Source organism: Silene latifolia, chromosome X (assembly GCF_048544455.1).
Source record: "Silene latifolia isolate original U9 population chromosome X, ASM4854445v1, whole genome shotgun sequence".
NCBI classification, from domain to species: domain Eukaryota; kingdom Viridiplantae; phylum Streptophyta; class Magnoliopsida; order Caryophyllales; family Caryophyllaceae; genus Silene; species Silene latifolia.
In genome coordinates, this window is record NC_133537.1 from 292,494,194 (window position 1) to 292,519,210 (window position 25,017).

At 37.5% G+C, this 25,017-nt stretch overlaps 3 protein-coding genes across 3 annotated transcripts; 2 read left to right on the forward strand and 1 right to left on the reverse strand.

Moving 5' to 3' along the window:
- Positions 1 to 2,842: 2,842 nt before the first annotated feature.
- LOC141620315 (uncharacterized) lies at positions 2,843 to 5,524 on the reverse strand. Its single transcript, XM_074437221.1, has 3 exons — positions 5,220 to 5,524; positions 3,511 to 5,134; positions 2,843 to 3,388 (listed from the first exon to the last, which is right to left on the reverse strand). Exons 1-3 carry the CDS (start codon positions 5,522 to 5,524, stop codon positions 2,843 to 2,845), a joined length of 2,475 nt encoding a protein of 824 aa, XP_074293322.1.
- Positions 5,525 to 8,256: 2,732 nt separating this feature from the next.
- LOC141620316 (uncharacterized) lies at positions 8,257 to 9,282 on the forward strand. Its single transcript, XM_074437222.1, has one exon. The coding sequence runs from the start codon at positions 8,257 to 8,259 to the stop codon at positions 9,280 to 9,282; it is 1,026 nt and encodes a 341-aa protein (XP_074293323.1).
- A 105-nt stretch (positions 9,283 to 9,387) lies between these two features.
- On the forward strand, positions 9,388 to 11,573 carry LOC141620317 (uncharacterized). The gene is made up of 3 exons (XM_074437223.1): positions 9,388 to 9,938; positions 10,305 to 10,478; positions 10,649 to 11,573. The coding sequence occupies exons 1-3, from the start codon at positions 9,388 to 9,390 to the stop codon at positions 11,571 to 11,573; spliced, it is 1,650 nt and encodes a 549-aa protein (XP_074293324.1).
- Positions 11,574 to 25,017: the final 13,444 nt, after the last annotated feature.

Sequence of the window (25,017 nt, forward strand, 5' to 3'; positions counted from 1 at the left end):
ATCAAGCCAACGTAGTTCCTTAACGGGATTTTTTTTTTTGTTTGGACCATTTTTTTTTTTTTGATTTTTTTTTTTTGTGATTTTGTGATTTTTTTTTTTTGTGATTTTTTTTATTTTTTTTTTGAGTGTGCAGTTTAGGCTCGTGCTTAGGAGCTTATTGCAGAATCGTCGTCTTACGCATAATAGCGCTTCAAAAACTTGGCGTTGATCGGACCAACACGTACTCCATCACTATCGACAATCTTGTACGCGCCATTGGTGTAGACTTCTTGCACAACGTAAGGTCCGTCCCACTTGGAGGTGAATTTACTTCCGGCTTTACGAGGCATTATGATGGGTCTTCGAATTGCCAAGACCATATCGCCAACTTGAAAAGATCTAGGACGAACTTTTTTATTGAACGCCCTTGATAGTCGAGCCTGGTAGCACTCCAATTTTTGCTGCGCATCAAGCCTTTTTTCGTCAAGAGCTTCGAGTTCGGCCATACGTAGCTTGTCATTTTCGCCTTCCGCCAGACCCATTTGAACAGCCATACGAAGAGAAGGAATCTCCAATTCAAGTGGAAGGACCGCCTCTACTCCGTAAACCAAGGCATAAGACGTTGACTGGGTAGGAGTTCTATACGTGGTGCGATATGCCCAGAGTGCTTCTCCAAGCCTCTCATGCCAATCACGCATTGATTTTGAAACCATTTTCTTCAACAGATTGCATAGAGTCTTGTTGAAGGCTTCGACGAGACTGTTGGCTTGCGCATTATACATTGACGATTTGTGTTGCGCGAACTTGAACTTTTCAATCAAGGCATCCATGAGCTTATTGAAGAAGGGTTTGCCATTATCGGTAATGATGTACCTTGGAATGCCATATCGATATATAATTTGTATTCGCACGAAGTCCACGACATTCTCCTTTTTCACTTCTCGAAGGGGAACAGCTTCCGCCCATTTCGAAAAATAATCAGTTCCGGCCAAGATGTATAGATGTCCAGCGGACGACTTATTTTGCAAAGGTCCAACTACATCGAGTCCCCAAGCTTCAAAAGGCCATGATGCGACAGTGGGGTGTAGAACCTCCGGCGGTTGATGGATAAAATTTCCATGAAACTGGCATGCGTCACACTTCTTTGCGTAATCCATGCAGTCTTGCACCATCGTAGGCCAGTAATAGACCATTCTTTTGATTCGGTCGCACAACTTTGGTCCCGATTGGTGAGCACCACATATACCAGCATTAGCTTCCTCCATGGTGTGCCGACCTTCATCTTCATCAAGACATCATAGCCAAAGTCTATTGAACGATCGGCGATACAATGTCCCTTTGTAGTAGATGAAACGGGAAGAACGACGTCGCACTTCCATCTTATGCCTCGGATCACTTGGCAACTTATTATGCTCCAAGTAGTCAATGATTGGTTGTCGCCAATCTTCTTTGTCGACGACATAAACAGAAATCGCATTTACATCTTCTGTTGAATCGTCATCTTCTGCTTCTGGTAGCACAACCATCTTTTACAAATTGGAACTGTAGTAGGAACACTTTCCCCCAGTGCCAAAGTGGCTGCGAGATTTGCGAGAGCGTCAGCCATCTTGTTGGCACTCCTTGGCACATGATCTAGGACGAACGAATTAAAATTTTGCAACATGCGGGAAGCTAGTTTGTGATATGGCGCAAGACTATCCTCTTTCATTTCGTATTCACCAAGCAATTGATTAATTATCAACTTAGAATCACCATAGATGTCAAGATCTTTGCATCCCATTTCAAGAGCCATTTGTACGCCTATGATCAAAGTTTGATATTCAGCGGCGTTGTTTGTGCACAATTCCGGAAGTATGAATGAATATGGCACGAGGTGTTTTTCTGGCGAAATGAACACGACTCCGGCTCCTGCCCCATCCTGACGAGCGGCTCCATCGAAGTACATCTGCCAAAAAGAAAGCATGTCGATGTAGATAACTTCTTCTCCAGGGAGTTCATCGGAGAAGTTCCACTCTCCCGAAACTGGATGATCCGCTAAGAAATCTGTCAATGCTTGTCCCTTAACAGCTTTCTGTGGCACATAGACTATGTCGTATTGCTTCAAGAGCACGGCCCATTTGGCGAGTCGTCCCGAAAGCACTGGCCTTGACAGAATGTGTTTGATCGAATCGGCTTTGGAAATCACGTGCACGGTGTGAGCTTGAAAGTAGTGATGCAACTTTTGGATAGCGAAGATAAGAGCTAAACACATCTTTTCGATGGGCGAATATTTTAGTTCGGCCACAACAAGTGTGCGACTCAGATAGTACAAGGCTCTTTCTTTACCGTCCTCATTCTCTTGGGCACACAATGCCCCCATGGAGTGTTCTTGGGCAGAAATGTACAGAATGATCGACTTCCCCGGAATTGGTGCGCCTAAGACTGGAGGAGTTGATAAGTATTGCTTGATGTTTTCGAAAGCTTTGCGACAAGATTCGTCCCATTCAAAAGGTGCGCCTTTTTTCATTACATGACTGAACGGATGACATCGTCCTGCCAAATTGGAAATGAATCGGCGAATGTAAGCTAAATGCCCTTGAAGGCTTCGAAGATCCTTGAGTTTAGACGTCTCAGGCATGTCTTATATCGCCTTGATTTTGGATTGGTCTATCTCAATTCCTCGATGACGGACGATGAAGCCCAAAAATTTACCCGAGCTAACACCGAAAGCGCACTTTAAAGGATTCATCTTGAGTTTACACTTTCGTAGCCTTTCAAAAATTGTTCGAAGATCTTTCACATGATCAACTCTTTTCTTGGATTTGACAACGAGATCATCGACATAGCATTCAACAATGTCATGCAGCACATCGTCAAAAATTTTCTACATAGCTCGTTGATACATAGCTCCCGCATTCTTTAACCCAAAGGGCATCACTTTATAGCAAAATATGCCCTTAGGTGTTCGAAACGCAGTGGCTTCTTCATCTTCTGGTGCCATCTGGATTTGATTATACCCAGCGGTACAATCCATGAAGGACAACGCTTCATGTCCTGTCGTAGCATCGATCATGATCTCTGTGACAGGAAGCGAAAAATCGTCTTTTGGGTATGCGTCATTCAAGTCTCGAAAGTCTACGCAAATACGAAGTTGTCCATTATTTTTTCTCACAGGGACAATGTTAGCAATCCACGTAGGGTATTTGACTTCTGTTATGAAGCCTGCATCAATCAATTTGTTTACTTCTACTTCAATTTCTGGCAACATTTCTGACCGAAATCGTCTTCGTGGTTGCTTCTTTGGAGAAATGCCTTTCCATACGGCAAGTCGATGAACTGCGATCTTTGGACTTAGGCCAGGTATTTCTTTGTAGCTCCAGGCGAACACATCTTTATATTCAGAGAGAAGATTGACATACACCGTTTTCTCCTGCTCCGTTAGAAGGGCACTTACAAAGACGGGTCGTGGCTCTTCATTTGTGCCTAAGTTGATTTCTTCCAAGTCGTCAACCGTTGCTTGGACACCATCTTCGAGAGTTTTAGGAGTCTCACAACTTCTATCTCATCATCCGAATCTTGGCACTCTTGTGCCGTCACATGGTTGGACGCAACAAAATCCTGAGTGATTCTCCTATGACTCGACTCCTTCTTTGGATTTGTGAAAACGATGGTGCGTCCCTTTGTTTTCAGTGACCCGTCCATAGTTATTTCTAATTCAAGATGACGTTTCATTCGAGAGGGAATGACACTATGGGTATCTTTGCTGAGGTCGACTGCAACTTTTGCCTTCAAGGACTTCTTCTGCTTTCGTCGACGTCTCTTTTGTACCTTTGAGCTATCAATGCGACTGAAGACTGATTTCTTTACCTCTTTTCCTCCAATGCGAGTGAACACTGACTTATTTGGCCCTTGCTGTTGAGAACCTGACGCTAAATGGACGCAGATGTTCTCTTCCCTTTCTCCCAATCTGTTGAACACGGAAGAGCGAGGCGTAGAAGTTGGTGGTCCCAACCTGTCGAAAACATACCTTCGCGTCAACATTTCCGTATTATCGCCTTCACTTTCCGCCAGTTCTGCCACAATATATTTTGACAACGCTTGCTTCTCTTTACGTCGTGCATAAATTCGAATGGGCTCAGGATGTGAAAATCCGATACCAGCCCTTACGACTTCAAGCTTGTTCCCTTGTTGATGCAATTTCTTTTGCGTTTGATTCAGGCCATAGGGGGTAACTTCAATCACTTGCCCTAGTGGAGTTGGATTTTCAAAATCATATCCTGACTTTGACATGAGCTTGTAAGTATTTGGATCGAATCGTCCCTTGGTTGACTCTTCAGCAGGTGCTTGATCCTCTTTCATTAAACCTTTCGTGAATCCGGGCAATGGTTGTTTACTCGTCACAAGGCAATCTGTTCGTGTAACCAGAACAATGAGCTTCTCTTTCAAAGTTTGAAGATTGTCTTCATTGATTGTTCTAGTTGACGTGGATGCCTCTTCTCGCGGTGTATACTCTGTGAAAGGCGCCTCTCCATTTTTACATTTTGATTTCGGCACGTACTTAAAGATTGGCATCGCTTTCGGCATGTTTGGAGTAACTTTCTTTGTAGACGAATCCACATTTTTTTGATTGGTCTTTTTCAAGATGCTTTCACGTTGTTCGACCACCATCGATTCTTTTGCGGCTAGAACTTTGATGTCGTCAACCTTCTTCGGAACTTTGGTCCATGTTGAAAGGATCGTTGAAGGCAATATCTCGCTTGGCGTCACCTCTTCGTAAAATCGAGCATCAGCAAAATAAGACTCCATCGTTGAAAAAGGCTTCACATCACCATTTATCTTCCTTTCGCCATCTCTATAATATTTCAGGCATTGATGTAGAGTGGATGCCACGACACCGTTTTCGTGAAGCCAAGGTCGACCAAGCAACAACTTGTACGACGTTTTGGCGTCGATCGCATTAAAAAGCGTGGTGGACGACATATCTCCCATCGCGAGTTCGACGCGAATCATGTCAGTTGCTCTTTGCCCACCGAGATTGAAGCATTGAATCATCAAATGACTTTTGGCGAGATCATTTACCAAAATCCCAAGCTCTTCCATAGTGATTTCGGCATTATGTTGACGGCTGAGCCTCCGTCCACTAATATGCGGCCCACCTTCTTTTCTCGAATGTATCCTGACACAAACAAAGGGCCATTGTGTAACTTTGATCCCAGTAACAAATCTTCATCGGTAAATGCGAGAGCGGCATTACAAGCAACACATTTCTTCGATTGATCTTCCGGCTCTCCTGCAGCTTTAAGCTTATCAGCATACGCGTCGGGTGAAGAATCGCTAAAGACAATTGTTGATGCATCTCTTCAGGTAAGTGAAACATTTGTTGCCATCCCATGCGTGAAGGTAACGCATCTAGTATTGCATCAATCTTCGCATCCTTGTCCAACTCCGATGGGGATTCTTTATTCGCGGCATCTTCATCACGATCTTCCTCGATGACGACAGAAGACACGGTGTTCACCGAAACTTTAGTAAGGTAGGACTTAGGGAAATAGTCTCCTAATGTCATAACTTGACGTAACTTCGACTTGGCTTTCTTAGGCGATGTTACATCTTGTGGAGACTTCAAAACGGTATCATCTTTGTATGACGATCTTGTTACTTGTTGGCGAGTCGTTCTTCGATGTTGGGATGCTGACTCTTGCCTGTTTTGCTTCTTTTGTCATCGCCTAGACACAAGGGTCCACCCTTCATCGTCTTTCTCTTGATTTTGATCCTCGGAAGTTGTTGATATGATGGACTTAGACTCGATGGGCGTGACGACGTTTACCGGCTCAAGAGTTCCGAATTGAATCATCCATGCACATTCTTCGCTTGTAGAATGAGGATGTGGCTTATGACTTTCGGTAATCACTTGTGCTACAATGCAATTGGACTCAGCGACATCATCTAAATCCAAGAGAATTTTTCCTTCTTTGGCCAAACGCATGATTTTCTCCTTGAGGGTTATGCATTTCTCCAATGGATGACTCACAACCCTATGGTATCGACAATACTTTGGATCAGTCGTGCGTCCAGCTTCACTTGGTTGTTTAGATTCGGGAAGCTCGATCACCTTCTTTTCTAACAGATCATCTAACATTCCTGCTAGATCGGAATCCGGAAAAGGGTATTTCTTTTGCTCAAGCTCTCTCAGAGTCGGCCGTGTCTTCCGCACATCCTTTGAATAGGTTGTCTCCTTTTTTTCTGTTTTAGGTCGCGCCGAGATTTTCACCGGGTTGGAAGTAGAAACTGCCATTACCTCCTTTGAAGTGCTCTTGAACGCCTTGTCGTTTTTCTTATACTCTTTCCTCTCCGTCTTCGCTTCTGAGTGAGTAAAAAGTCGTCCTCCATGGCTAGCGATAGTAATCTCCATGTCGTGAGCTCGAGTGGCTAAATCCTGGAATGTTATTGGCTTGTTGCCTTGGAGGATGTAGACTAGCTCCAGATTCATTCCTTGGATACACATTTCAATAGCAGAAGTCTCTGATAGACGGTCTTTGCACTCGAGGCTTAACGCGCGCCACCTACTGATGTAGTCGCTAACGGGTTCGTCCTTCCATTGCTTCGTGTTAGTGAGTTCCGTCATGCTTACGATACGCCTGGTACTGTAGAAGCGATTAAGGAACTCTTTTTCCATTTGGTACCAACTGTCGATTGACTCTGCGCTTAGATCTATATACCAATCAAAAGCAATACCCTTCAGAGATCGAACGAATTGCTTGACAAGGAGATCACCACTAGTACCGGCAGTGTTACAAGTTTCAACGAAATGGGCGATGTGTTGCTTCGGATTGCCCTTTCCATCAAACTGCTGAAACTTCGGTGGTTGGTAGCCAATAGGCATCCTCAAATAATCAATCCTTTTACTATATGGCTTGACGTAACGGTGTTTCATCTTTTGGACGTCTTTGGCCGTAAATGACTTAGCCTTGTCATGATCATCATCTTCGTCATAGACATCTTCGTTATCACCGCTTTGAAATGAGGGGGTGGGCAACTTCTCCAACCTTTTCGTTAAGGCGGCGATCTGCTTGGTTTTCTCTTCGTTTTCTTTTCTGAGTTCGTCGAGAAAGCTTTCATTTTGTTGAGTTGTTCCTCCATATTGTCGCCCTCAACAACCATGACGGGTGCAACCATGGAGTACGACCGTTGGCTCGACATCTCCTGATTACTCCTTCGCGGCGACGATGGAGACGAACCGGTGCTACTGTGGCCACCATTCTCGGTGAACAGTTCAAACAACGGGCCGTTGTGAATAGTCGTCCTTTCAAAAGCGTCACACACCTTCTCCCGAAACGATGATGAGACAAATTGAGGCGCATCAACTTGGACGTGAGAAAAAGAATCGAGCACGGGACGTCCATATGGCCTAGAGTCGCCGGCACCATATGACTCCTATAACGCATTGGCGGTGACGATGGACGTGCGAGGCCTCGATCTTTCTGGAGGCCATTGAAACAATTGTTGTTGAACTTGATTATGCGGAAAAAAGAGATGAGTAGTAGAGATGTCCCACCGAGCGTGCCAAATTTGTAGCAACAAATTTGTGTAAATCTGCAAATAAGTAGAGAAAACACAAAAGAATGCAACAAAATAATAACTTTATTAATTTAAAGATTTCGGGTACAATCTTCTAGTTATTCTACTGATTCGATTTCCGCACTTGGATGAATAGGAGGGTTTTGATTTGAAGACTTGATTCTCCTTTTATGAATTTGATTTGCTTCTCTTCAATTGACGGCGATGAACGCTTGATGTCGGATCGAAGAGTAGTTTTATTTTTCTCTAGCTTTTCTCTTGGAAGAGGATTTTTGTAGAGAGGGTTTCTTTGTAGAGAGGTTTTGTTTGTAGTGTGATTTTCTTTGTAATTTTCTGATTAGCCTCAAAATGAGAGCTAATGATTGTATTTATAGAAAAAGGAAGGGTTTGATTTCCACCCTAAATGGACTTGGTAGTCTTGGCATTTCTATAATGGACTTGGTAGTCATTTTGGCCCATTTGAATGTATTTGACCCATTTAGTGAGTTTGACCCGTTTGTCGGATTTTATCACTTTAGAGAGTCGAACCCGACTAAAATAATTAAAATGGACTACTTTATTTAAATTTCGTCCAAATTAATTGCATTATTTTGTATTTCCTTTGACGGGTCAATATTTTGACCTTTGACTTCCGACGTGGCAACATTTTGACTTTTGACTTCCGACGTGGCACTTGTATAATTTTTTACGTGTCTACAGGGAGGTCACCAATCCTTCAACATGGTTAATATAGGTTTTTGGAATATAAGAGGTCTTAATAAATGGAATAAGCAAGGTGATATTAGAAGATTCTTGCACATTAATAAAATTGGCCTGTTTGGTTTGGTTGAAACCAGGATTAAGATTAAGAATAAAGATAGAGTTCAGGCTGGGTTTGGTAGTCCCTGGCAAATAATTGATAATAGTGAGGTGAAAGATAGTGGTAGAATCTGGTTACTGTGGGATACTTCACAATTTACTGTTACTTGCATTAGGAAGGAGCTACGGGTCATTCATGCTCAGGTTACTAATCTGGTGACTGGGTTTGAATGGACTTATTCTCTTGTGTATGGGTGTAATAAAGATACTGATAGAGTTTATCTGTGGAATTCAATGATTACTCTGAAAGCTACTGTTAATGGTCCCTGGCTCATAATGGGAGACTTTAATAATATCCTATATGTGGATGAAAGAATAGGGTCTAAGGTAACTGATTCTGAGGTGAGGGAGTTTCAGAATTGTGTGGATGTCTGTGGTCTGTATGATATGATTTCTACTGTTGCCTGCTTCATCTGGAATAACAAGCAAGAGGGTGATGCTAGAGTGTACAGTAGGATAGATAGAGTTTTGGCCAATGATGAGTGGATTCTTAATGGGCCCACAGGTGTTGTTTCTTTCTTATCTGAGGGACTGTATGACCATAGTCCTTGCCTGATTGAGTTAGGGGAGGACACTGAGAGAAGGAAAGGCTCCTTTAAGTACTTTAATATGTGGGGGAAGAGTGCTAATTTTAAGAACATTGTTACTGAGATATGGAGGCAGCCTATTCAAGGTTACTTTATGTTTCAATTGGTCAAGAAACTTAAAAAGAACAATGAAGGGTATGGGGATATTGAGAATACTGCTATGGTTGCTAAATTGGTGCTTGAAAGTATCCAAAAGCAGTTGCACATTGATCCCAGGAATGTGTTGTTACAAGCTGAGGAGGGAGTTGCAGCTCAGACCTACAAAGAGCTTGATGATGCTAGGATTTTGTTCTTAGTTTAGAAAGCTAAAGCTCAGTGGGTTAATTTAGCAGATGACAACACTAGGTACTTCTATAGTACTATCAAGGCTAGACGTGCTCAGAATAAAGTTCTCAAAATTAAGGATATGCATGGGGTGGTCTGTTCTGAGGTTGCTACCATAGAACAAGCTTTCATTGAGTATTATCAGGATCTTTTAGGAAGCTCTACTCAGGTGGTTAAGGTATGTCCTGCAGTAGTTAAAAGAGGTAGAGTAGTGACCTATGATCAAGCAAATATCATGTTGCAGCAGGTGACTGAGACTGAGATTAAGGAGGCCCTCTGTTCTATTCCTGTGGAAAAGGCTCCTGGCCCAGATGGTTACTCTGCTGGGTTCTTTAGAGATGCTTATGACATTATTGGAGGAGATGTGGTTAAGGCAGTGAAGGAATTCTTTTCTAATGGCAGGATGCTACAGCAAATTAATGCAACTGTGATTACTCTAATTCCTAAGGTAGACTGTCCCAGTTCTGTTCAAGATTTTCGTCCCATTGCTTGTTGCAGTGTCATTTACAAATGTATTTCCAAAATCATTTGTAGAAAACTTTCTGGAGTGCTGGTTGACCACATTAGTATGAATCAGAGTGCGTTTGTTAAAGATAGGGAGATTGTTGATAACATCCTCATTTTCATGATTTGGTGAGACTTTATGGAAGGAAATGTTGCACACTAAGGGCTATGCTCAAAGTTGATCTTAAAAAGGCGTATGACACTATTGAATAGGCCTTTCTTAGAGATATGCTGGTTGCACTTGAGTTCCCAGCTCAGATGATCAATTGGATAATGGTGTGTGTTACCACACCTTCATTCACCATCTCTTTGAATGGGTCACAGTTTGGTTATTTCAAGGGGCAAAGGGGACTGAGACAAGGGGATCCCATGTCAATACTTAACACGAATTCTTAGAGTGGTTACTGAGAAACATGAGTTCAAGTATCACTCTCTTTGTAGAGGATTGAAGCTTAGCCACCTTGCTTTTGCAGATGACTTGTTGTTATTCTGCAGGGCTGATGTGGACTCTATCACAATTTTATTGAGAGCTTTCCTGACTTTCTCTGAAGCATCAGGTCTGTGTATGAATAAAGCCAAGTCAGATGTTTACTTAAATGGAGTTTATGCCAATTTAGCTTCCCGGATTGTCAGGCTTGCTGGGTTCAAATTGGGACAGATACCATTCAGGTACCTGGGTGTTCTAATATCGTCCAAGAGACTGAGTATTACTGATTGTAATAGAGTGGTGGACAAAATAGTGGCCAGAATTCGTGGCTGGGGATCTAACACCTAAGCTATGCTGGGAGGCTTGTCTTGGTCAAGGTAGTACTGACTCAGTTGCATACTTATTGGGCTAGGATCTTTTTATTGCCAAAGGGAGTTATTCATAAGGTGGCGAGCATTTGCAGGAACTATCTTTGGGCAGGTCATGCTGAGTTTAAGCATGCTCCTCCTGTAGCTTGGGAGACTTGTTGTTTACCTAAGGAACATGGGGGATTGGGTATTATTAATTGTCATCTTTGGAATGTTGCTCTGCTAGGAAAGTATGCCTGGTGGATTCATAAGAAGAAAGATAGTCTCTGGGTTCAATGGGTGCATCACATTTATATAAAGCAACGTGACTGGTGGATGTATGAACCTTCTCAGAATTCCAGCTGGACTTGGAGACAAATTTTCAAGGTCAAAGACACTCTTAAACCAGGTTTCTTGAATGGTACTTGGAATGGAAAATATTCTATACAGGTGGCATATCAATGGTTACTTGGTTATCATCCAAAGAAGGACTGGGTGTCTATGGTCTGGAATAGAGTCTGTGTACCTAAACATAACTTCAGTACCTGGATTTATGTGCAGCAGAGATTTTTAACTCGGGACAGATTGCAGAAATTTGGTGTCATCATTGATGGTGTTTGCTATCTGTGTGGGATGTATCAGGAAACGCATAGCCATCTGTTTTTTTACTGTCCATTCAGTATGAATTGTCTGGTGCACTTGCAGACATGGTTACAGATTCAGTGGCAGGGGAGTTTGATGGATTGGCTCCTTAGATGGAGATGTAGATCATTATTGAAAAAACAGGTGGTTATGGCGGCTATTTCTGGTCTCATTTACAGCATCTGGGATTGTAGGAACAGGTATAGGTTGGAGCATTACATCCTTCAGCCAGCTCGTGTAGTGAAGGGAGTACATCAGCTGATTAGTTTACGTTTGAACAAGGTTGATTTTGATAGGGAGAGAGTTAAATGTAAGGCTTGGTTAAGGCAAATTAATGTAATATATTAATGGAATAGCTCAAATATTGTATGATAGGTGTGTGGTGTAATCTCTTTGATTTAATGATATTCACATTTTCACCAAAAAGAAAGAAGAGAGAAAAGGGAGAAAAGGAAAATGGAGATTTTGTCCCTACGCCTCGAGATCGTAAGGTGACGGTTTTGTGGAAGAATATTATTAGCCGGATTGCTTATGGAGTTTGCTAAAAGGTAGGTTAATCCTACTCAGTTTCAATACGGGTGCATGGTCATATGAGTCGGCATTGAGTAGTCATTTGCATTATAACATGTATCATGATGAGTTGGTAATTGGCATATTGTATGGCATTTGGCATTTATTGTGTTGTCTTGTATGTGTTGTCTTGTATGTCGGAGGACATGGTGGTTTGATTGGTTACTTTCTTTGGAGACGTAAGATGGTTGGGAGACCGTCTTACGCTTAAGTCGCCTCTTGGAGCTTCCCACTCCAAGGGGGATGTGCACATTAATGGCTTGAGTTACGGAGGGACTCGTGTGGTTGAGGCACGACATCTGGCAGGGGATCCGGTTGGCTTCCGAACCCGATACGTCTGGGCGTGTCCTGGTACCTGTTTGTGGTTGTCGGTATGTCTGGGCGTGTCTCGGTACCAGTGTGGTTGTCGATATATCTGGGCGTGTCCCAGTACCGTGGTGGTGGTTGTTGATGGTGGTTCATTCATATCATAGCCATGTTGTACGTTCATACACTCGAGTCGAGTCACACTTTATTTATTTATTGAAGCTGACGTTTGTGTGTCTGTGTAATTGTCACCTATCTCTTTTGGGGTGGCCTATGTCGATCCATATGATATCCTTTGGTCATATGGGGAGCAGGTTAAGTACAGGTTGTTTGGATAGCACGCGGGAGACGGGACGAGCTTAATGAGTCACGAGACGAGTCTAGTTGATTAGAAGAATATAGTTGTCACGAGTTGTACTTTATTCATTAGTTTATGTTTATGTAAATCATTAAACATTACATTAATAAAATATTCTTTGATTGGAGTTTTGAAACCCTACCTCGGGAAACCGAGATGGTAACGCTCCAATTATCTTGGCCGGATAGTTGGGGTGTTACAATTAGCAGCAACACCGCATACATCCATACGAAGACAAGACAACCTCCATCAACACCTATCACAACAGTAGGTAAAACCTTATTACTAACAACCATAACCACAAGGAAACCTAAGTATGATGATGATGATGACTTACCTATGCTCATCATTCCGGCGACAAGATCGTTACCCGACTCTAGTCTCCACCCCCATGGTGTCTCCCAGTGTAAAGGATCTGAAAAAGGTTAAAGGCTGGTGGAAGAGAAAGTGTATCGTCGATTAGGTTTAGGAAGAAAGAAATTAAAAACTGATTTTAGGTTTACGACTTCACGATTTACAAGTTATCGCTGAAACTGCCATACTCGATCGAGTATGGGACTTACTCGATCAAGTGGCCTCTACTCGATCGATTTATTAGACTACTCGATTGAGTAGCCTACACTAGATCTAGTTCCCCACTTCTAACGGTCACCAAGTACAAAGTCCAATTGTATGAAAGGGTCTCAATGGTCTACCATGTGTCTAAGGTCAGTCAACGACTAGTCAACGGATCCCTAACGGGGCGGGTATTACACTGCATTTGGTTGATTGTTGGTGATTCTGTCTCAGGTAGGGTTTCCCTACTCAGTTGACTGTGTAAATATTATAAGTTGGCATGATTGGTTGATTGGCATGTTTATTGTTATCGTTAAATGGAATTGGCATTGTTTACATTGGTATTGTGGATTGGTTGTTGTTTGTCTGTGGTTCGCGAGGTGCGCCCTCGGATGAGTGGAGTCACTTGCGGGAATGGCTTCACGCCCTTGATTCGCCCCTTGTGGCTCTCGTTACAAGGGGAATGTGCACATTAATGAACATGGGTTATTCTCTCTATGGTGTTGAGCGGGGCTTAGGTGGTACGGCTGTGAGGAATATCTGTTGCGATGGGTGTTCTAGCAGGGCTACACACTTTAGTGTGTAGTCAGATGATCGGTGAGGAGATGGAGTTGGAGGAATGTGATTGTGCAATTGATTGTTGTTATTGGCTTATTTTGTTTATGCAGTAACTGGCCCCGTTTAAATGTTTTAAAAAATGTGGTGATCCATTCGGGGATAGTGAGCAGTTGATTAGTAGGTATTTCTTGGATACGCGCGGGATCTAGCTGGGGATGGAGTTACGACGTGTCAAGTCTTAGCCTTCCGCTGTGTTTTGTTAAGACAGTTTCACTTTAGTTGGTTTGTAGTTTTGAGACAGTTGTATTTTACATTTCAGTTTTGGTTTTATGTACTCACATTAAACTTTTGTACTTAAAGTACGTTTCTTGATGGTCTACTTTGATTACTATGCCTCGGGTCACCGAGATGGTAGCATCTCTATGTACTCGGGTGGTCTTGGTAAGGCACCTTGGTGTATGGAGGTGTTACACTGACACTCGGCCGAGTGTGGCGTGTCAGATCTCGTGTTATATAAATCGAGTTTCCCTTTTTCCTAAACCCTAATTCATTCTTTCTCTCTCTAAAAACAAAAAAAACTCTCTCATTTCTCTCTAAAGCCTTCTTAACCCCCCAATGGCACCGTACCCAAGCTTGAAGATGTGGAGACACTACCTCCTCCCCCACCTTTCACTTACTTCCATGGTAAGTCAAACCTCCACTCATTTCCTCTTTCTTGTTTATCTAACCCTAGATTTTTGGGGATTTGGGGATTTTATTTATTTAGATTTATAATCTTGTTGTGGGTAATTAAAGGAATGATAGAAAGGGGTTTAACATGTTTAATAGAGTGCTTTATGGTAGTATTATATGTTTATGTAGGGGATGACGAACTAGTGAGTCGGATGCGGTTTTTCATGTTGCTCTTGAAGTCTTGCTATGAGGTAGGATTTCCCTACTCGGTTTTCATTAATTACATGTAATTATTATGCCTTGTGTCGATCTTGTGTTGGTTTCATGTTAGTAGTGTTGCTCTTGTATTGTTGGTGGTGGTAGAGTGGTGTTGTTAGTGAGGAGGTGTTTGTGGGACACCGACCTTGCGCCTGAGATCGCTTCTTGGAGGGGCTCACCCCCAAGGAGGATGTGCACATTAATGGTTCAGGTTACCGGGTTCGTGTTGCGATGCAGACTCGGGTAGACCGCGTTGCGATGCTGCTACCTCGAACCACGGTCCGGCTGGGGTGGTGGCGGTGTTGTGATACCGTCACCGAGATTTGTGATAAGACGGAGATGGATACATTGGGTTTTGCATGTCATGTGTGTAGTCATAGACTTGTGGTCAGTGGTGATTATATGTATTATTGAGACCGGCATTTGTGTGTCTGTGTAGATTGTCACCTATTTTCGGGGTATGTTGATCCATATGATATTTCCGATCATATGGGGAGCAGTTAGATTGTAGGTCTGGCTTTGATTGTGAGCAGAACATGGTGCGCGCGTTGGACTTACTTGAGAGTGGCGAGTCATCTCCATCGAGGTGGCATTGACTACGCTAGAGATATAGGTGTTGTAGTAATGAGATCTCCTTTTTATGTACTTTGTCTTGTAACGACCTTAAACTTTGATTGTAATAAAAGGTGTCGTTATTGGAGTTTTGATGCACTACCTCGGGAAACCGAGAGAGCAACACCCTTGGTTACCTTGGCTGGGTAAGTGGGGGTGTTACAAGCAGTTTTGGAGGTGAGGACCTTCGAAGAGCGGAGTGATGCGTGGCAGAAGTTATCTCATAAATCCACGCTTGCAAAAAGGTCAAGCAACTAAGAATAGTCTTTACACCAGCACGTGAAGACATACCCAACTGTCATTATATATCATCTTTGTGTAAACCCCTTTATAAAAAAAAGATCAACCCTGATACGGAGTTATTTATTTCTTAGAAACAAAGTTGAAATAACTTAAATAAAAACCTCCATTATAATACTCATTCTACTAGTCTTACACGAATACTCTTATTAAGATGATCTACATGGATATGGAAAATGACTAGAGGTGGCAATCGGGTCACTCGGGTCGGATTATATCGGGTTGTGGTTGTGTCGGGTCAGTGATGGGTTCGGGTAGGTTACAGTTCATGTCAGGTTATCTTCGAGTCGGGTCATCAGCGGGTCAATATCGAGTCAGGTAATCAACGTATATTTTATCTTATTTCTTTAATCTTTGATTGATAATTTTATGTTTGAACAATGTGTAGGTGCATTAATTGTAGTTCTAAGTGAAAACAATTAAGATGAAAGTCAATTTGGTCTTATTTACATCATCATTAAACTAGTTCATAATCGGGTCATCCATCAAGTTTAGTTAATATCGGGTCACGGGTTGGAAAAAATAATGATGCTATCAGTTATCGGTTCCGGTCGGGTTCGGGTATGGCCGGCTTCGGTTCACCCAATTTGCCGGTTCTATCTGGTCGGGTTTCAGGGGGTCGAGTCGGGCTACTCGGGTCGGGTTAGCTTTTGTCAGCTCTAAAAATGAGTATTGGTTCAAGTATCACAAAATTGAGTAAGGATTCTCTCAATTTCTCAAAAAGAAATAGAGGTCCATGACTTTTTAATGGTCCGGATTTAAACTGGATCCGATTAGATGATTGTAAATTTACTTACAAAAGAAAAGGTAATGAGTACATTTGGAATATCACAAAATCTTACTTTAGATGGACATTATCCGTCTAAAGTTGTAGACGAGTCAAATATGTCACCACTTTCATAATAAGACAAACAACAAGTGGAATGGTGGGGTTGTCTTATTATGAAAGTGGTGACATATTTAACCCGTCTAAATCTTTAGACGGATAGTGTCCATCTAAAGTGAGATTTTGTTATATCATATACCCGTCTACAATAAGATTTATTGTTGGAATATATAATTCTCTTGTTTTATTCCATTTTCATCTTGATATATAATTCTCTTGCTTCTACCTTCTCAGCGGATAATGAAAGAAAGAAATCCGGGTAAACGCCAACACCTAGTACAGGTAGAAAGATAGAAGTCGAAACAAAAAATTCTCGTGGACCAGAATCAAAAAAAATAAGAGTTTGTAATATTAAATAACTTATATCCATAAAACATTTGACGTAACATAGATAATGAATAAATAGGAGTTAATATCATTCCAATTGCCATTCCAAAAGAAATTAGTATCTTTGGCATTAAAAGTAATTTTTGGCTTGTAATTATTCCAAAAAAGAATATTAATTCGGCAATGAAACCACTCATGCCCGGTAATGCAAGGGATGCCATGGAAAAACTACTGAATATTGTAAAAAATTTTGGCATTGGAATAGCTATTCCGCCCATTTCGTCGAGATAAACAAGACGTGTTCGATCGTAACTAGTTCCCGCTAAGAAAAAAGTGCAAAGACCAATAAATCCATGAGAAATTATTTGTAAAATGGCTCCGTTAAGTCCCGTTTCAGTTATGGAACTAATTCCTATAATTATAAAACCCATGTGAGATACAGAGGAATAGGCTATTCTTTTTTTTAAATTGCGTTGTCCAGGAGATGTTAAAGCTGCATAGATTATTTGCACTGTGCCTATTATTATCAACCAAGGCGAAAATATCGAATGAGCATGAGGTAATAATTCCATATTGATCCGAACCAACCCATACGCTCCCATTTTTAATAAGATTCCCGCTAGAAGCATACAAATCGTAATGAGCTTCCCCATGGGTATCGGTAACCATGTATGTAAAGGTATAATTGGTAATTTTACAGCAAAAGCAATAAAAAATCCAATATATAATATTATTTCTAATGCCAGGGGATACGATTGATTAACTAATGTTTCCCAATTTAAGGTAGGTTCAATAGAACCATATAAACCAACACCCAAAACTCCCATTAATAGAAAAATGGAACCCCCGGCCGTATACAAAATAAATTTAGTAGCTGAATAAAGACGTTTCTTTCCTCCCCACATGGATAAAAGTAGATAAACAGGAATTAATTCTAATTCCCACATTATGAAAAAAAGTAAAAGATCTCGGGATGAAAATGAGCCCATTTGACCACTGTACATTGCTAACATCAGAAAGTGGAATAATCGGGAATCCCGAGTAACTGGAAAAGCCGCTAAAGTAGCTAAAGTAGTGATGAATCCCGTCAGTAAAACGGGTCCTATCGAAAGTCCATCTATTCCTAATTTCCAGTGGAAATCAAAAAAGTGGATCCATTTATAATCTTCGGCCAGTTGGATTAATGGGTCGTCTGGTTGGAAATGATAACAAAACGCATAGGTTGTTAAAAGTAGCTCTAGAGTAGATATGCCTATTGTATACCACCGAGTTGCCTTATTTCCTCTATGAGGGAGAATTAACATTAAAGAACCTGTAAATATGGGTAAAACGACAATTGTTGTTAACCAAGGAAAAGAATTCGTGGTAAAGACAAGATACACTTGGACCAAAAAAACCCGCACCCGAAAAGAAATTTCTTTTCGGGTGCGGGTTTTTTTCAGTAAAAAATTCAAATTGAATAAATGGATTCAAATGCAATTTTCTGGGATGTATCAATAAGCTAGACCCATACTCCGCGTTGTTTCATGCCATAAATAAACCCGAACACTTAAAAAATCTGTTGGACAAGCGGATTCGCATCTCTTACAACCAACACAGTCCTCGGTTCTTGGGGCGGAAGCTATTTGTTTAGCCTTACATCCGTCCCAAGGTATCATTTCTAATACATCTGTGGGGCAAGCTCGAACACATTGAGTACACCCTATACATGTATCATAAATCTTTACTGAATGTGACATAGGATATTTAATTTTTTTAATTTCATTAAGTTTAATTTTCGATCTAGTTATAGTAAAGTAAATGAAGTACATATTAAAATACCAGACGAATCAACGATTTACTAGAATTTTTGAAGATATTTACTTCGGCTTGGATTGGCGACTTACTAAAAAATAAATAGAAAACGGGTCCAAAATACTTTGACTTCTTACATTTGAAATTTATTTTTTACCTTAAAGTTCGATACTTAATAATTTAAATGGAACTTCAAATTAAAATTTATATTTATATAGAATATAATAATAATATTTGGACCCCTCAAATAAACAAAAGACACTACTTTCAACTTTGTTTTCTGTTTTTGTTACTCGTATAAGGTTGTTAATCACATAAATTTTGGCTTCTTTTTCAAAGTGGAAAATTCAATCTTAGAAGAATTCAATTATGTTGGTGCCACTTTTGACAAGGTTACTTAAAATTGATAAAACGAGTTGTAACACGGCTGTTACGCAGTGCGCACACTGCAAATAATTTCTTTAATTAAGCCAATACCGTGGGTTGAGTTATTAGTCATTAATCATTTATCTACTTATGCACATGCCGAGTACTATAATGCTACTAATTCACCCAAATATCTCCTGCTTATATTAATTTCAAAATTTGTACACCTTAATCATTCCCTGCTAAAATGGTGATCTCGACTAATCTCCTACTTCCCTTGGCCTCAACTCTCAACTGCTCCTAAGTGTGGTGTCCAAAGGTTAGAACTTCTTAGTTCCCTAACTTTCTAGTTTAACAATAATGGTGATGTAAAACCGTTTTACCATAAAATGCTAAAATACCTAATTATTTTTTGTTTACATATATATATATATATACTCATTTGTTGATAGTAATAAATAAATATGTAATTAATAAAAAATTTGTCTCATACAATAAAATGCTACGAACACATTTTATAATTTGTGATTATTTAAATAAATTTTTTTAATCATGCTTTTAAGTATGTTTTGCACGTCTTTTGAAATCATAGTTTATTCGAATTTGTAGTCAACAAAGTGCAACCTCTTTAATTAAGAATCAAGTTTGATGCTACGGTTCTTTGGCTGAATATGTGTCTAACGTTGGCTTTAATTTACTCCATGAATAAAATAAAATGAGAACGTCTTAGTTAAGTGACTAGGTTAAAATAGTAATAAGTTCAATTGAAGATGTCTTAGTTAAGTGACTAGGTTAAAATTATTGTGGATTCGAAGCTTAAATTCCCTCTCCTCATATAAATTGTAGTACCCGGCCGTTAACGCCAATTCAACACAAAAAAAAATAGTTTTTTAAAATGAACGATGCGAGAGTTAATTTATGTGAATTTCACTATCTACAAAATTGCTAATTTAGCCGTGAATCTGTGATTGATGTATGATAGTATTGTTTAGTTGACCTAGGAATTATGTATTCCTATGAAATGAAACTCATATGAAATACTCTCTTGTCCAAATTAAGATAAAATGGACAATTTTGTTTGGTTCAGGGAATCAATTTATGTAAATTCCTAATAATTAAGAGGAGTAATTAAGCCAATTTCTCCATTTTATAAGCACCGAAAATTCATATAAATTGATAACTCTTCTATCTATTTTACAAAAAAGTTTACTATTCTGTTTTTTCAATATTAAGAAACTTAAAATTTCAACATGTTATGATTTTTCCAAGGCAACCAGAGTTACCAAACAATGAATCAACAAAGTTTGACATTTCATTAATTTCTTCTAAATTGTTCAAGGCAAGAATAATCAACTTGTGGCGACAAAAGATAAAACTCAACCTGGATTACAATGGACACAATGCTACTTGCGAACTTTCAAGTAAGTGGCATTTTCAATAGAATTAATACCTTTTTAGTTTTATTTTTATTAATGGTATGTTTGCAAACTTATAATTGTAATTGAATTTCGTAATTGAGACATTTTGTATGTACATTTAAAATTTGAAATTGAAATTGGACGCTATTAGTTACCAACTAGTGTAGATCCCGCGCAAATGCGCGGCTTTTTAGATAATAACTAGTTTTGTGGCCCATGAATTTCACGGGATATTTTGTTTTTAGTGTGATGTTTTTAGTGTTTCTAGTAATTGAGACTTTATAAAATATCAAATCACATAGTAAGATTACCTTATGAATAATTCATGATAGATCGTGTACTAAAAATACGGGCATTGACATGTTAACATAAAGATCAAAGTCTATAAATTAAAGAGTGTATTTTTTTCAAAGGTAAAATGATGAAAAAAAAATCAACAAATACCAAAATAAAAAATACAGTTGAAAAAAAAAACTAAAAAACTATTACTTATTCACGTTGATGTCGTCAATCTTACACTTAGTTTTTAATATATAGTTCTTTAAGCAATCCTAATATTTTACTTCTCCATATAGTCTTCTTTCTCCAACGAATCGTCCCTATAAAAAAGTAACTCATTAATTAGTGCGAATTAACCAACAAAATAGTGGAATTTGTTTTATACAATATTATCGTTATTAACTTAAACTTCCTCTTAAATAGAGAAAGAAAGAGGGAATATGAATGAAGTCTTAGAGATGTAAGTATGTTAACGTTTGAATAGGTCAACACCACAAATCTTGGTAGACCCTAAATGAGAACAAAACAAATACATACGATGAAGTTGAAAAATGTGACCAAAACTTCATACCAATGGAACTTGCACTAAAAAAGAAATAAATTAGTTAATAATCTAAAACCTTAATACATTTACCTTAATTGGAATAGACTCATAGGAAGATTAGTGACACATTTAGTTCTACGAACAATAGGGATGAGAAAAATTTTGTTTTATAAATTTTGCCTTCCAACAAAAATATATAAACAATTGAGGATGCGTTTATGACTTTTGAGCATCATTTTTTCATTATTATCAAATTTAATACAAGTATAAATATGAATCAAGGTTCATGACTTTTGAGTCTTGAGCATCATTTTTTTCATTATTATGAAATTTAATATAAACATAAATAAGGAGTAAGGAGAAATTGAATGTATAAGGTTTGCTTGATTACTAATAATTATAATTTTTATTTACAAAATCTACTTTATACAAGAGTGGTTTAAGATATTATCGTATGTATTTAAATATGACATATAGATTATGGTAGATAGTTTGGCTTGCCTTTTAATTAGATTTATAGATTATAGATTTTTTATTTAGATGATAGAGTTATAGATTTTTCTCAGTATTATGAAGTCTAATATAGACATAAATATGGTGTAAGGAGAAATGGAATGTGAAAGTTTTGCTTTATTATTATTATTATTATTATTATTATTATTATTATTATTATTATTATTATTATTATTATTATTATTATTATTATTATTATTATTAGTTTACACAATCTACTTTGCATGAGAATGGTTTAGAAATTATCTTCCGAAATTAAAATATGACATGCAGAATAATAATGGTAGATTGTCTTATCTCTTCAGATTACCCACGTGATGCTTTGTCTTATCTGCATTCACATACATTTCATGATTCTTTAAAATTCATATAAAAAATATATTGACCAAAAGGTAAAAAAATCAACATGGCAAAAACTTCACAAACGAATCAACATTGTCACATATAAATCATTGAAATTAAACCAAATGGAAAACATGAATTTAAATATAAATCAAAGGATTTATAAAACCAATAACATAACAAATTAAAATATACTTTATTGGACATAACAACAACAATACTCAATAATAATACTCAATATACTCTCTATAATCAAATAAATAAATTAAACCATAAAATATAATCCACAACTTAGAAACTCATGGGCAAATGAGCAATAGATTTTAAATAAATATTGTGAATAGAAACTATCATAGGTATTATAGGTTTTATAGCCATCACACAACCATAGACTCCCATATTTTAATTTTATTTTTAATTTATTTTGTGGTATTATTAAATTACATAATTGATTCTTTGAGCAACTCAAGAGGTGTATTAAATAAGGAAAAATGTTAATGAAAATTATGGTTATTAAGTAGTATAAAGAAATCTAATCAATTTATTAACATATTATATTACAAAAAATAATTAGATAGGAAGAAATTTTAATTAATTTGGTGGGTGTTAAGTATTATGAAGAGTTTTAATCAATTTATTATAATGTTTAATTAAAAAAAATGAATTAAATTGGAAAAAGTGTTAATAAAAATGGTGGGTGCATGTTAAGTAATATGAAAAGTTTTAATTTATTAACATGTTTTATTACCAAAATTTCAGTTAAAATTTCAATTAAAATGTCAATTTTAATTATAAATTATGACATTTATTAACATATTTTTATTACAAAAGTTCAATTAAAATGTCAATATTGATTATAAATTATGAAATTTTGATGTAAATCTGTAAGGGTTACATAAATTAAATTAATTTATAGAAAAAAGAATTAAATCTATAAAATAAGACAATTACGTGGCAATGAGGTTTGATGCTCACATTTACGTGGCATTTACGTGGCATTTTTGGATCGTACGTGGCTTTGTCTACGTGGCGTTTATTAGTCATTATATGGTAGCCTTTTAATTATATTTTATAGATTTACGTGGCATTTTTGGATCGTACGTGGCTTTGTCTACGTGCCGTTTATTAGTCATTATATGATAGCCTTTTAATTATATTTTATAGATGTAGGAAGACATTAAATACATTAGGGAGTATATTATTATACGATTATATTTACCAAAAGAATAACTTTAAGTAATGACTTAATTATACAATAAAATTGTGCAATATATTTTGTCTCATACGTATTATTAATGCAATGACACATGTATAAGAAAATCAAAATATCTCATTAATGTGTGTTTACAAATTAAAAATTAGTAGTAATATCTCCTATTTATGGCAAATCTATTATATATATAAAAGAGAGTTTTTTCGAGCGATTTGAGAGCGTCCACATCATCAAAAATCAATTTAGGAAAGTATAATTTTTGATATAAAAAATAAAGTGGAAAATCTTTTAATTATTATAATATATATATTTCCTAAATTATATTCAAGTGATATTTCCAATTTTTATATCAAACTTTTACATTTCATTTGGCAAAAAAATATCGTTAAAAAAATTATGAAAATAATATAATTAGCTTTGTGGAAAAAAATGCTATCATTAGAGTATAGATTTCATATTATTTGCACATATTAAAGATGGTGTACTTCTTAATACAGAAAATTGTGTACTTTTTAGTATGTTTTGTCCCACATTGGAAAATAAGTAGGAGTGGTGAATATACTACATATAAATAGTAGAATTGTCCCACATCGAAAGATTAGTATAAGATGATGTGATCCTATGATTATAAATAGGAGGCATATTTGGAACTTATGTATCCACCCAAAAAATTTTGAGTCTCATAAATATTGTTTTAAAGAGATCTTAAGATTTTCTATCATTATCTACGATATGATATAAAAAATAAAGTGGAAATCGTTGCAGGGAACTACCCGCGAAAGAGTTAAGAACATGAACAAGAAAATCAAAAAATACAAAACTAAAGGTTTTACTAATGGTAGTCTTCTGATACAGTACAAAACTAAAGATTTTACTAATGGTTGTCTTCTGAATGCAGTAATAGTCGTTATATGTACGATGTAGAGATCCCTATCTAATGATCGAGACTAAGTGGTTTTACCTTCAAAGAAAAATAATATGTATACAATAGTAGCTTTTTAAGAAGAGACATGTATTTCTTGGCATTTCTTAAAAGAGTTTGTATTACTGTCTCTACAATAATGATTTCTAACCTAAGTTAATCTTTGAAAAATCTTTTAGTTATTATAATATATACTCTGTATTTCTTATTTTATATTCAAGTGATGTTTCTAATTTTTATATAAAAACTTTTACATTTCATTTGACAAAATAATGTCGGTAAAAAATTATGAAAATAATATTATTAGATTCATGGTAAGAAATGCTATCATTAGAGTATATATAGATTTCATATAATTTGCACATATTAAAGATGGTGTATTTCATAGTATGTTATATGTCCCACATTGAAAAATAATATAGGTGTGATAAATATACTACATATAAAAAATAGAATTTTCCCACATCGAAATATAGCATAAGGTGGGTGAATCTATGATTATAAATAGGAGGCATCCTTGAAACTTAGGCATCAATCCAAAATCTTTTGAGTCTCTTAAGTATTGTCTTGGAGAACTCTTAAAAGTTCATATCATTATATTTTCTACCTATAGATTTTATATGTCCCATATTGAAAAATAATGTAGGTGTGGTAAATATACTACGTTTAAATAATATAATTAGAATTGTGTTAAAAAATATTCTATCATTAGAGTATAGGTTCTATCATTTGCACATATTTTAATTATGATAAAAAAAATAGAAAACAAACGTCCATGGTAGCATGTGTAATCTATCAAAGAGGTTACCATGAGAAATTTTCCAATATTATAATGATATAGTTAATTAAATTTTCATTTAAAAGAGAGAGATATCCGTACCAATAAAACAATAAAGGGGGTATTATTTTTTAATTGTTATTTTATTGTCACGCCATCAAACTTAACGTCCATTTAACAACCTTTACATTAGGGGTACCATGGGCAAAAAAATGGAACCT